This window comes from Peromyscus californicus, unplaced genomic scaffold (assembly GCF_007827085.1).
Source record: "Peromyscus californicus insignis strain IS unplaced genomic scaffold, ASM782708v3 Scaffold_4__1_contigs__length_199733344, whole genome shotgun sequence".
NCBI classification, from domain to species: domain Eukaryota; kingdom Metazoa; phylum Chordata; class Mammalia; order Rodentia; family Cricetidae; genus Peromyscus; species Peromyscus californicus.
Window position 1 is genome coordinate 55,710,914 of NW_026294562.1, and position 12,720 is coordinate 55,723,633.

At 53.9% G+C, this 12,720-nt stretch overlaps 1 protein-coding gene across 2 annotated transcripts; it reads left to right on the top strand.

The window, feature by feature from the left end:
* The first annotated feature begins 1,950 nt into the window (after positions 1 to 1,950).
* Positions 1,951 to 12,268, top strand: Klc2 (kinesin light chain 2). Of its 2 annotated transcripts, none has more exons than XM_052714201.1 (16): positions 1,951 to 2,154; positions 2,909 to 3,147; positions 5,706 to 5,936; positions 6,027 to 6,096; positions 6,607 to 6,829; positions 7,559 to 7,646; positions 7,837 to 7,938; positions 8,020 to 8,193; positions 8,335 to 8,434; positions 9,399 to 9,448; positions 9,556 to 9,623; positions 10,029 to 10,137; positions 10,221 to 10,379; positions 10,451 to 10,575; positions 10,741 to 10,798; positions 11,336 to 12,268. In XM_052714201.1, the coding sequence occupies exons 2-16, from the start codon at positions 2,920 to 2,922 to the stop codon at positions 11,417 to 11,419; spliced, it is 1,869 nt and encodes a 622-aa protein (XP_052570161.1). In that variant the 5' UTR covers positions 1,951 to 2,154; positions 2,909 to 2,919; the 3' UTR covers positions 11,420 to 12,268. The 2 variants fall into 2 exon arrangements, with proteins under 2 accessions (XP_052570161.1, XP_052570160.1); XM_052714200.1 differs by having other exon boundaries at positions 1,952 to 2,222.
* Positions 12,269 to 12,720: the final 452 nt, after the last annotated feature.

Sequence of the window (12,720 nt, forward strand, 5' to 3'; positions counted from 1 at the left end):
CCAGCCTGGACTACCAAGTGAGTTCCAGGAAAGGCGCAAAGCTACACAGAGAAACCCTGTCTCAAAAAACCAAAAAAAAAAAAAAAAAAAAAAAAAAAAACTGGACATGGTAGTAATTTCAGCACATGGGAGATGATGGCAGACAGAAGTTCAAGGTTACCCTTAGCTACATAGCCAATTTGAGGCCAGCCTGAACTACATGAGACCCTGTCTTGAGGGTGAGGTGAAGGACCTTTCTAATATTTCGAGTGTCTCAGGAGAAGAGAGTGAGCTCCCTGTCACAGCATGTACTCAAGCTAAAAGTACTGGGCAATCTCTCTGTGAAAGATGGCACCAAGTGCTGAACCTTTTCCCCTGAGTTCATCCCTACTCATCAGATAAACCCCAGGTCCCTAGGATGCCTATTCCAGTTCTCACTGTATGGGAACTTGCCATCATCTCCTAGAGTTATCAACCAGGAAGTTGAGTGAGGGTCTCGGTGCTGGTCCATTGTTACAGAGAATCAAATCTAACCTAGGTTTGTAAGGACTGGTAAAGGGCAAGTGTATTCCTCTGGCCCCCTTTTTTTCCTTCCAGATTTATTTATGTGAATGAGTGTTTCACCTAAGTATGTATGTGTGCCACATGGGTGCTTGGTGCCTTGCAGAAATCAGAAGGTTGCACCAGATGCCACGTTAATGGAATTAAAGATGGTTGTGAGCCACCAAACACATGGGTGCTGGGAATGGAACTTGGGTCCTGAGCAAGAGAAATAAGCGTTCTTAACCACCGAGCCATCTTTCCAGCAACTCCTCCAACACCTCCCCCCCACCACCACTTTTTATAAACTAGCATCTACCGAGGGCTGCTGTATTCTCTGTCTTGAGCTACTTCAGGTCCTGACCAGCAGGTGAGGACCTGCCTTTAGAAGGCAAACCAACAAGAAAAACGTTAGAAAGGTGGATGCTGCAGACAGTGCCAAGTGGGTGTGCTGCAGAGATCAGAGGAGTACTGCAGAATCTGGTGCGCTAAGGACCAAGGAGGTGTCCTAGTCAGGGTCACTATTGCTGGGATGAAACACCATGACCAAAAGCACTTTGAGGGGAATGTGTGTGTTTGGCTAACTCTTCATCAGTGAAGGAAGTCAGGACAGGAACTCAAACAGGGCAGAACCTGGAAGCAGGAGCTGATGCAGAGGCCATGGAGGGGTGCGGCTTACTGGCTTGCTCAGCCTGCTTTCTGGCCCCACCTACAACGGACTGGGCGCTCCCACAACAATCACTAGGAAAATGCTCTACTGGTTTGCCGGCAGCCTGATCTTCTGCAGGCATTTTCTCAGTTGAGGTTCCCTCCTCTCTGATGACTCTAGCTTGGGTCAAGTTGATATAAAACTAGCCAGTACAGAGGTCTTTCCTTCCGAGTTGGTGAACCTGATCTGAGGCCCCCAATGACACCACCACAAACCAAAGATAACTCCAGTATCTGCTCAGATGTTCCCCTCAGGGGCACGGGTCATCTCTCCACGGTTCTCAGCCTACTCCTTTTCACCCCTTTCTCCCTTTTAACCAGAAGCCTCCTTCCGTTCCCTCACAAACTAACCCTCGAATGCTGAGAATTCTCTACAGAGACACAGACAACTCCGAAGCCAGAGGAGGGGCGTCTCTAGAAACAAACAAGTCTAGGGAGGGGAATCAGATGTGGGTAATGGTAGTGCCCAGCTCAAGAGGCCTTTGTGAGCATTACGTTAATGCACTTAAGACATCAACCAAAACACTTGACAAGTAGTGAGCCCTCAATAAATGTAGACTCCGAGGAGGTCGGGCCTTTCCCTTGCTCCTCAATCATCCCTGGTCCAGACACTGGGCTCCGGGGTGTTTCACAGACCAGGAAGCCCGGGTCCAAGGGGGCGAGCCCAGCCACGCCCCTTCTGCGTCCCTTCAGGGTTGGCCCCACCCCGGAGCCGGCCTGGCCCGCGGGGCCCCTTTAAGGCAGAGAACTGGCCGGCTGGAACGTGTTTCGCCCCCTCCGACGCCGCCGAGGTAGCGGCTTCACCTTTAAGGCGGCGCGGAGGCTGCTGGGAAGGCCGGCGGGATGGAGGCAGCTAGACAAGCTCACGGTCGCGGATCCGGGTGAAGCCGGGCAGCAGCCGGAGCCGGAGCCAGACCCAAGCAGAAGGTGCAGGTTGGCGCGGGCCGGTTTGGCTGGGAGACCGAGTCAGGCCCGACAGTGAGGAGCGGCTGCAGGTCGGCCTAGAGGAGGCGTCGTCGTGGGCGCGGCCTGTGGGAGGACCCGACCGGCCTGCGGGGAGGGGGCGCGGTCCTGGGCTGGGGCTGGGAGCTGGGCCTTTTCTAGGGAGGGTCTGCGGGCGTTTGGCCGCCTGTGGGAGGGGTCGCTGTGGGCGCGGCCTGCAGAAACCTGTCCCGAAACTCAAGACCGCAGCTTCCCAAGGGGCGGCGGAAGGGGGAGTCTCCGGGCTCAGCCTGTCTGGGGGAGGGGCTCTACGATTCCACTTGCCCTGGGGGAGGGGGCTGTCGACCGGGCTGCAACCCCATCGCCCGGAGGGGCAGTGGTCTCCGGCATGGGAACGCCTACGATCCCCCTTACAGTGCCCTAGTGCTCTGTGTCTTGATTAGAACAGTTCCGGGAAAGCCCGGTGGCCGGGCTGCGTAAGCCTGCCTGAGCCGGTGGTCTAGGGCAGACTCAGAGTCCAGCCTCACTAGCCACACCGCATTGCGTCTCCCTAGGCGAGACGAGCCTGGCGCGCCCCCTGTAGGCCGAGTGCTGCCACGGTGCGAGCTGCGGGCTGGGGGATCTTGGGCACCCTTGAGGACCTAGGCGTCTGGGGACCTCCCGGTGTTTACCTAACCTGGGGTGGACGGTGGTGTGGCCCTTGGCCGGGTGCCCGCCTGCCCGCCCCTCGCCTCCACAGACGGCAGGACCATGGCTACGATGGTGCTTCCGCGGGAGGAGAAGCTGAGCCAGGACGAGATCGTGCTGGGCACCAAGGCTGTTATCCAGGGTTTAGAGACCCTGCGCGGAGAGCATCGTGCCCTGCTGGCTCCCCTGGCTTCTCATGAGGCAACCGAGGCCGAACCAGGCTCGCAGGAACGGTGCCTCCTCCTGCGCCGCTCCCTGGAGGCCATCGAGCTGGGGCTTGGGGAGGCTCAGGTAGGTCAGTGTTGAGGCTGAGGTGGAAGATTACTGGAAGGGTCCTGGTAATGTAGGAACACTCTCAGCGAGGAAACACTTGTCTCTTGGAGTCTTATGTTAGGACAATAAGTAATGTTAAAGGAATAGACTTCGGAGATGCCAGCCCTGCCCAGGTGGGCACCCCTGCCTCCACACAAAGCTATGCCAACCAGGCCCCATTCTACCTAACAGACTAGATAGCAGAGGAGAACAGAAATGCTTCAATTAGCTCATTAAGTTCTGTAGTTTATCACTTGTTTGGTGTGTGCCAGGCAGTCTGGTAATGCCACGGATGCAGAATTCAACAAGGCAGACAAGATCCTTGTCCTCACTGGGCGTGGTATCTGTAATCCCAGCACTTGAGCAGCGGAGGCAGGAGGATTTCAAGTTCCAGGCCAGTTTGGGTCACATGGTGAGACCCTGACTCATCTTATTGCCTCCTCCAAATAAAATTAAATTTTCCCCCACAGTGCAATAGAAGAGAAGCGCACGTCCTCCATGCGCGCTCTCTCTCTCTCTCTCTCTCTCTCTCTCTCTCTCTCTCTCTCTCTCTCTCAATTAATTGCTTGAAACAAATTGTGGTCAGTGATCCAAAGATAAGATGATAGTTTATAGTAGGGGGTCTTGTCTGTTGGTTGGGCAAGACTTCTCAAAGATGACATTAACTCAAGACCTGAAGGAGGAGCTGGGCCAGAAGAGGCAAGTGGGGAGAACCACACGGGTAAAGAGCTCAAGGGAGGAAAAGTCGTGCTCGAAGTGAGAGAAGAACTGTCTGACTAGAACTTATGGAGAGGAAGAGAGGGACAGGAGAGGCCTGTAGGGAACAGAAGCTAGCGTATGTCCGGGATATCTGGAAGCCTTTGGAGGGTACATAGTCTGCCTTAGGTTTTGAAAACTCTCTGCAAACTATGGAGAGTTAACATTAGTAGGTCAAGGATGGACTCGGAACAAGTGATTAGGAAGCCACTGCTGGGTTTCAAATGAGAGATGGAAGTTTGAATTAGAGGAGTGGCCATGAAGACACCAGTTCTAGATACTCTGGAAGGAGGCTCGGCAGGACCTGGGGACGAAGAGAGAGGAAAGGCGCAGTACAACTGCAAGTTTTGGCTTTTGGCAAGTTCAGGGATGACAGAACCTGGATCATTTCGGAGTTCTGCTTTGGTCCCCATAAAGTGGGCTGTTGGACAGGGAAGGGGTTAGATTCTGTGGGAAAGGGTTTTGTTCTCTTTGGTTCTTGGCCAAGCTACTACCTGGCTTCAGAAATCTTGGGTAGCTTTTATTGTCTTGGTTTCCTTGTCTTTAAAATAGCGATCATGCCATCTGTTGTATATACTTCCAGGTTGGTTAGGGACTATTTTGTTTGTTTTGTATTGTTTTGTTGGAGACAGAGCCTCTCTACACAGCTCTGGCTGTCCTGGAACTCACTGTGTAGACCAGGCTGCCTTGAATGCACAGAGATCCACCTGCCTCTGCCTCCTGAGTGCTGGGATAAAAAGCATGTGCCACTGGGACTTTTTTTAAAGCTAGTGGTTATGAAAACACCTGTCCCTAAAATGTTTTCAGACAGCTGGGTGTGGTGACACACGCCCTTAATCCCGCTCAGGAGGTAGAGACAGGTGGATTTCTGAGTTCCAGGCCAGCCTGGTCTACAGAGTGAGTTCCAGGACAGCCAGAGCTGCACAGAGAAAACCTGTCTTGAAAGAAAAACAACATTAAATTAAATTTTAAAGTGCTTGCAAACAAATTAAAAAATGCAGGGTCCTGGACTGCCCACCCTTCTGGAAAGGCAGTATCACCTCTTCAGCCACTCGGCTGTCGACTGCAGAAGGGACTCAGGCTCCACTCTCACTAGTATGCAGGCATTCACAGATTGGGAACAGAATGGCATAAAGGGTACCAGCAATGGAGATGGAGCGGAGGGTCGAGCATGCCTGAAAAGAGGCAATGATTCTGACCCTTGAAGCACAGAGAAGACTATATAATCTCTGCCAAGGCCCCATAATAGGCAGGGCCTGGAGAATCAGGAAGGGCGTCAGGTGTTGAAAGTGCTGGGTGTGGAGGCTGAGGACCAGTGGATCGATCCCCTTACCTGTCCCTGTGGTTGGTTCTTCAGACTCTGGGGACTTTGGACACATGCTGCTTCCCTCCACTTGAGCAGGCAGAGTGCTTCGAATGTTCAACAGAAGTCAGGATGAGGTCTTGCTGTGGCCTTTCAGCCACCTATCAGGGTTCTTGGAGCAAGCACTGGGCCTGGGCAGGAAGCAGTGCTATATTTGGTCATGGCTGCGGTGGGTGGAGTGGATAACTGAAGGGAAACAAAGGAAGAGTCTGGGAGCTCAGAGGTCCCATAAGGATCTTGGCAGTCAAAATTACCAGACCTCCTCTTGGGTTGGAGCTCTAGACTGAAGTCTGTGACCCTGGGTTGGGGAGAACTCAGGTCTAATACTTAACAGCTACTCTCAGCCAGGGCCAGGCTTTTTGTAATTACAGGCTAAGGGATGGCCAGGGCTCTGACCCTCATCTGGCTGGCTGCACAGGTGATCTTGGCACTGTCCAGCCATCTGGGGGCTGTGGAGTCAGAGAAGCAGAAGCTGCGGGCTCAGGTGCGGCGCCTGGTCCAAGAGAACCAGTGGTTGCGTGAGGAGCTGGCGGGGACACAGCAGAAGCTCCAGCGCAGTGAACAGGCGGTGGCTCAGCTGGAGGAAGAGAAGCAGCACCTGCTCTTCATGAGCCAGATCCGCAAGCTGGATGAAGATGCTTCCCCAAATGTGAGCCTCAGCTGGCCAACATCCAGTTCCCACATGCCCACTGACACCTATGCCAACTTCTCTGACACTCTTTCCTGTCTTCCTTTCCAGGAGGAGAAGGGTGATGTTCCCAAAGACTCCCTGGATGACCTGTTTCCCAATGAGGATGAGCAGAGCCCAGGTACAGAAGGGCAGTTAGCTCTGGGTTAAGGGAAAGAACAGTTGTGTAAAGTCCTAAAGGACACATGGAGTATTAGTGGTATCCACGTTCTTTTTTGCCTCATTTCCAATCCCATTATCCCAGCATATTAGGGCTTAAAAGGTAAGTCTTCCCTGTTGCATCTTAGATCCCTGAGCTCTGAGGGGAGCAGGTGGCAGCGGCATGCTTAGCAGGTCTGGAGGATCTGAATTTGGCTCTACTGTTACTCTCTTTCTGGGCCTCCTTAGACAGTCAGAGAAACTCAGGCAGGACCTTGCTGAGCTGGGCCATGATTGCCTCACTCACAGTGCAGATGAGATGAAGGGCTGGGACTCATTTCCTGTGCAATAACTAAACCTACTCTGTATGTGCAGAAGCTGAGGCAGACTGGTGACTTGCCCAGGAACACATGGGCAAAAGGCTAGGCTGACATATGCCAGCCTAGCTCAGAAAGGAAAAGGTACATCTAACTTCCTGTCCTTGGCCCTGTAGCTCCCAGCCCTGGAGGAGGAGATGTAGCTGCACAACATGGGGGCTATGAAATACCAGCACGACTCCGTACCCTCCACAATCTGGTAATACAGTATGCTTCACAAGGCCGCTATGAGGTGGCCGTGCCCCTCTGTAAGCAGGCACTGGAGGATTTGGAGAAGACCTCAGGCCATGACCACCCTGATGTGGCCACTATGCTGAACATCCTGGCATTGGTTTATCGGTAAGGGCCCTCTGACTGTGTGGACACACCTGCATCCTTCCAGATGGATGTCTCAAGGGGCAATTGAGCAGGAGAGAGAGAAGGGCCCACATATGTCAAGCTGGCCTCCAACTGGAAATAAACCTGTCTATTAGAGTCTTAAGAAAAGGTTGTCTATGAAGAACAGCAAGGTGACACATGAAAACATTAGGGTCACTGGGAATCAGCACAGCCTCTCTAGGCACCCAGGCTTGAGAATGGGCTTTGAAACGTGAGTTGGAAGCCAGGTATGGTAGTACACACTGTAATTCCACTACTTAGGAGGTAGAAGCAAGACAGTCAGGAATTGGTCACATAGCTAGTTCAAGGCAAGCCTAGGATACATGAGACTCTAGAAAGACAGGGAAAGGTTGAGGGAAGAAAGATGGGTGGGAACATAGATTGGCCCAGAACTCATAATGGGTGACAGGGTTTCTGTGGCAGAAAGTGACAGTGAGCCAAGGCACTGGGGGTCACTTGAGTGTTGCTCAGGGGCCTGGGTATGAGGTGGGTCCTTAGTGATTTGTGATAAACTGCCTAATGCCCCCAGAGCTCTCAAAGGTAGGGCTGTCTAGGCCTCCGGTGCTCTGAGTTGCGCTCCAGTCATGTCCACTCATCAGTGGCCTCAGGAGGAGTGCCTCTGGGGACCACAGGCCCCTGGGGTCAGGCTTCAGGCTGGGGGACATCCCTGAATGTCCTGCCTGCTCCCAGGGACCAGAACAAGTACAAGGATGCTGCCCACCTGCTCAATGATGCCCTGGCTATCCGAGAGAAGACACTGGGCAAGGACCACCCAGCTGTAAGTAAGAATTGGATTGAGGGTTGAGGATTTAGCTCAGTGGTAGAGCGCTTGGCCTAGCAAGCACAAGGCCCTGGGTTCAGTCCTCAGCTCCGGGGGGGAAAATTGGATTGAGTGTTGCCCTTCATCCCTCACAAGTCCCCGAGTTTCCACCTTCTAAGTGAAGGCACCTCCATTCTCCTACCCCCAGGTGGCTGCAACCCTGAACAATCTGGCAGTTCTGTATGGCAAGCGGGGCAAGTACAAAGAGGCTGAGCCACTGTGCAAGCGAGCACTGGAGATCCGGGAGAAGGTAGGAGCAGACAGGGCTTAGGACTGCTGGCCAGACAGAACAGTCTGAGCAACTCTGACCCCAGCCACTGACTCTTCCCAGGTCCTGGGCAAGTTTCACCCAGATGTGGCCAAGCAGCTCAGCAACCTGGCCTTGCTGTGCCAGAACCAGGGCAAAGCTGAGGAGGTGGAATACTACTACCGGCGTGCCCTGGAGATCTACGCCACACGCCTCGGGCCTGATGACCCCAATGTGGCAAAGACCAAGAACAACCTGGTGCTCGGAGGAGGCCGGGCTGGAGGCTGGAAAGGAGGGAGGCAGGGAGGAGGGAGGCAGGGAGGAGGGCTGATGTCTAGGAGGAAGGAGAAGGAAACTAAGGGCCCTGTGTGCTGCTTACCCACTGTCTTTCCTCTCCAGGCTTCCTGCTACCTGAAACAGGGCAAGTACCAGGATGCAGAGACCCTGTACAAGGAGATCCTTACCCGTGCTCATGAGAAGGAATTTGGCTCTGTCAACGGTGAGTCCATGGCTGCCATGTGCCTCCAGTTCATTCAACAGAGGCCTACTCAGCCAGGAGCACCCAGGACAGTAATGACCTTGCAGACCATCCTGCCTAGAGTCTGGCAGAAAAGAAAATCTCTGGATGGTTTCCACAGGAGCCCACTCACCTAATTCATTGCCCTGGCCAGACAAATTGGCAAACTCCATGCTGAGTCTCCCTCCCCACCCCCATCCCCCCTTTTTGAGACAGGGTCTCACTATGCAGCTCCGACTGTCCTGGAACTCACTATTGTAGACCAGACTGGCTTTGAACTCATAGAGATCCACCTGCCTCTGCCTCCCGAGTGCTGGTATTAAAGGCGTGTGCCACTACACTCAGTCTCCTCCTTTGTATGACAATTCCTGTTTACTTTGAGGGCTGGCCCAAGTGTCTTTCCTTCTCAGAAACAGCCTCTGGCCCCTATGGCTAGCCATTTCCTGATCCCCATCCCTCAGCCTGGCCCCTCATTCAAGTGTGTCACTAGTCTCTGGTCTAAGGTGTGTAAAGGCCTGCCACCTCACTCCTGACCCCACCTCATTTAGAGCCATTTGACACAGACCCGTGGCCTGGTCATCTGGGTACAGGGGAGGGTCAGTGATGTTTTGGATTTGCTTCTTGTTTTTTTTGTTTGTTTGTTTTGTTTTGTTTTTTGTTTTTTTGAGACAGGGTTTCTCTGTGTAGCTTTGTGCCTTTTCCTGGAACTCACTTGGTAGCCCAGGCTGGCCTCGAACTCACAGAGATCCGCCTGGCTCTGCCTCCAGTGCTGGGATTAAAGGCGTGCGCCACCACCGCCCGGCTTGGATTTGCTTCTTGTTCAACAAAGCCTAATCCTGGTCCTTCCTACATACCCCTGTCCCCTTCCCCAGACATTAGTCCCTTGTCCAGCCTAATTGGAAAGACCTATATGGCAGGCAGGTTACAGTTCCCTATTTCCTCCTAGGAGAGAACAAGCCCATCTGGATGCATGCAGAGGAACGAGAGGAGAGCAAGGTAAGGGCACTGTGGGTATAGCTTGCACATGTTGGGAGGGTATGAGGCTGGGTGGAGGTATGAAGCTAAGAGCTTTCCCATTCCCAACTGACTGGTCTTTCCCTCAGGATAAGCGCCGGGACAATGCCCCCTATGGGGAATATGGCAGCTGGTATAAAGCCTGTAAAGTTGACAGGTAAGGGCTGATAGGTTTGCGTTAGGGGTGAAGTGAGTACCAAGGAAACAGTGTCCTTGGTCAGTGAGACCCAGGTCTCAGTATCCTTTCACCTCTGAGACACCTCTCTTCTGTTAGCTCATCATCCCTCAAGACCCGAACCCAAGAAGACTTTCTGCACTGAGACAGCTTGGTTCACTCACTGCTGGGTCTCCCAGCTTCTCGTCCTGGTGGCAATGTCCTAGAACTCTAGGGCCTGGCCAGGTTTCTAGCCCTAGAGTGATTCTCTCAGGATGGGAGAGACCAGTGGGTATACCACAGGGTTGGATGAATCGGAAAGGCCAGATTCTGGATGTTTGGTCCCCAGAGCCTCATGTAGGCTGGTTGTTGGATAAAGATATTTAGACTTCCCTGCTCTCTGTCCAGTCCCACAGTCAACACCACTCTGCGAAGCTTGGGCGCCTTGTACCGGCGCCAGGGCAAGCTGGAAGCTGCACACACACTGGAAGATTGTGCCAGCCGCAGCCGCAAGCAGGTGGGGCTCCACGGTGGAGGGGGGCGAATAGGGACCTTTGAGGCCCCACATGTCAGGGCCTGATGCTTGCTGCCCCCTTTCAGGGCCTGGATCCTGCCAGCCAGACCAAGGTGGTGGAGCTGCTAAAAGATGGGAGTGGTGGACGAGGAGACCGCCGTGGCAGCCGAGATGTGTCTGGGGGTGCTGGGCCTCGGTCTGAGTCTGACCTGGAGGAGTCGGGGCCTGCAGCTGAGTGGAGTGGGGTGAGTGTGGAGGCTGAGAGAGCTTGTCGGACTACAAAGAAAGTGGGACCTAGAGACAGTTCTCCCCCCAGGACGGCGGTGGCTCTTTGCGGCGCAGTGGCTCCTTTGGGAAGCTCAGGGATGCCCTGAGACGCAGCAGTGAGATGCTGGTGAGGAAGCTGCAGGGGGGTGGCCCACAGGAGCCCCCTAATTCTAGGTGAGTTTCTGTCCCTGATCGTGTCCTGTGGGCTCTCAAGTGACTTCCCATTCCTCTCAGGAAACAATACCAAGTCTGCTTTATTCTGCCCTCCCTGCCAAGACCCATCCTGATGTCCCTTTACTGTTTCACCGTGAACAAATCTTGGTCCTCCTTTTCCCTCAGGATGAAGAGGGCTAGCTCTCTCAACTTCCTTAACAAGAGTGTGGAAGAGCCAGTTCAGGTGAGAGTAGAGGGTATCGGGGTTGGGGATTTAGCTCAGTGGTAGAGCGCTTGCCTAGCAAGCACAAGGCCCTGGGTTCAGTCAGCTCTGAAAAAAAAAAAAGTGGAGGGTATCTGGCATTAGGCAGCCTAGACCCAGGTCTCTATCCCACAGTTCGAGGCCCTTGGTCTGTGTCTGTCCCCACCCAGCTTTCGGGTGACTCTTCATCCAGCAATAGCTCTGTCTGGTTCCAGGCCCAGGGAAGGAACAGGGCAGGGAAGAGATAGGTGGAAACAACTAGGGCAGGCAGGTAAAGGGGACATAGCCCTTGCACTGGGCAGATAAGCAGTCAGCCAGGAACAGCTGGAGCTCTCGGCCCCAGCTGTGAGCTAAACTTGAACTCTGGCCAGTCTCTGATTTGCTGTGTTTGCAGAGGGACTTGGTTTGGGTCGGCCCTTTTCATCATCCTTTACTCTATGTGGTCTCCCTCCCTCTCCCCCGCCCTTCACTCCCAGTAGCATAAGTCTGAGCTACATGCCCTCTGTATTCTGCCCACAGCCTGGAGGCACCGGTCTTTCTGACAGCCGTACCTTGAGCTCCAGCTCCATGGACCTCTCCAGAAGAAGCTCCCTCGTAGGCTAAAGCTGAAGGGGCAGCCAGTCGCCAGAGCCTTCATCTGACATGACCCTTTACCCCAGCCCTGCGCATGGGCCTGCTGCTTGTCCTGCCTGCCCCTCCCAAGGACCCCTGTCTTTTCTGTTCAATCTCAGGGTAACCTCTTCCCTTGTCATCTCAGCCGGGCCCTGGAGGCCGGGCCTGCCGCTCCAACTCCACTCCTTATTTATTCCTTCCAGCAGGGGGCCTCTCTTCCCTATGTTCAGGGCCTGTGGGAGTGGTGGCCTGCCTACCCAGCCCCCAAAGCCAAGAACACTAAATACTTGCTGTCCCTCAGCATCTTTGCCCCCCAACTCCCGGCCGTTGCTTCTGTATATAGAGAAATAAGTTATTGGCCGTGTCACCCTCTCAGTCGTCCTCCCTTCAGTCCACGTAGTCCCGGGCCACCACCTGCCTCTCCCTTCTCCAGTGGTACCGCCCAGGCCTTAAATCATCCCCGTTCCAAGTGGTGGTATCTCTCAAGCTCCAAGTTCTAGGAACAGAGCCTCCCGAAAAGGTTCCCCGACCTCCTCGCTATCCTGGTCTTGGAGGGATGTGCTCTACCCAACCTTGCAGATGCCCGGACTCCCACACCTCCGGGCCGTGTTGCTTCCCGGATTTATGCACCGTCCTTCCCACCCAGCCCCGCCCAGGCATGGCCTGACCCCGCCCTGGGTACGGCCTGTTGAGCCATCCTGCCACGCCTTCCTTGCCTCAGCTTCTGATGTCCCCTCCACACACACCCCCGCAGTAGGAGGGGCTACCCCATTTGTTGGGTGAGGCAGTTGCTCTCTATTTTCAAATGTTGCTGTAGAAATAAAGACAATTTGAATCTGAGCTGGGCTTGTTTTGAGGGGGCCCAGGGCACACACACACACACACACACACACACACACACACACACACCCGCCCCAGCATCCCTAGGGTGGGGTGGAATCTGGAGGGAGTGAGGGATACACACATCATGCCCTGTCCCTTGAGGCTGGAACTAATACTCTGCCCTTACACTGAACTCTTTGAGGGGATGCTACAGGTTTGGGATTTCTCCTAAAGCATGCTCCTATGGGGTTCTAGACAATTCCGTCTTTGATGAGTTCTACCCCTTAGTACGTTCTTGGACTGAATGAGTGTCCCGAGACGTTTTTTCATGTATGTAATACTAGAGATGGCAGTCCTGGGATGGGCTGCAGAGTGCCCATCCCACGAAGAATGCTGAACAAGTCAAGTTTTTCTGGTCATAAATACCTCGTACCTTCTCGTTTAATGTTTTCAATTTGAGAACCAAGAGG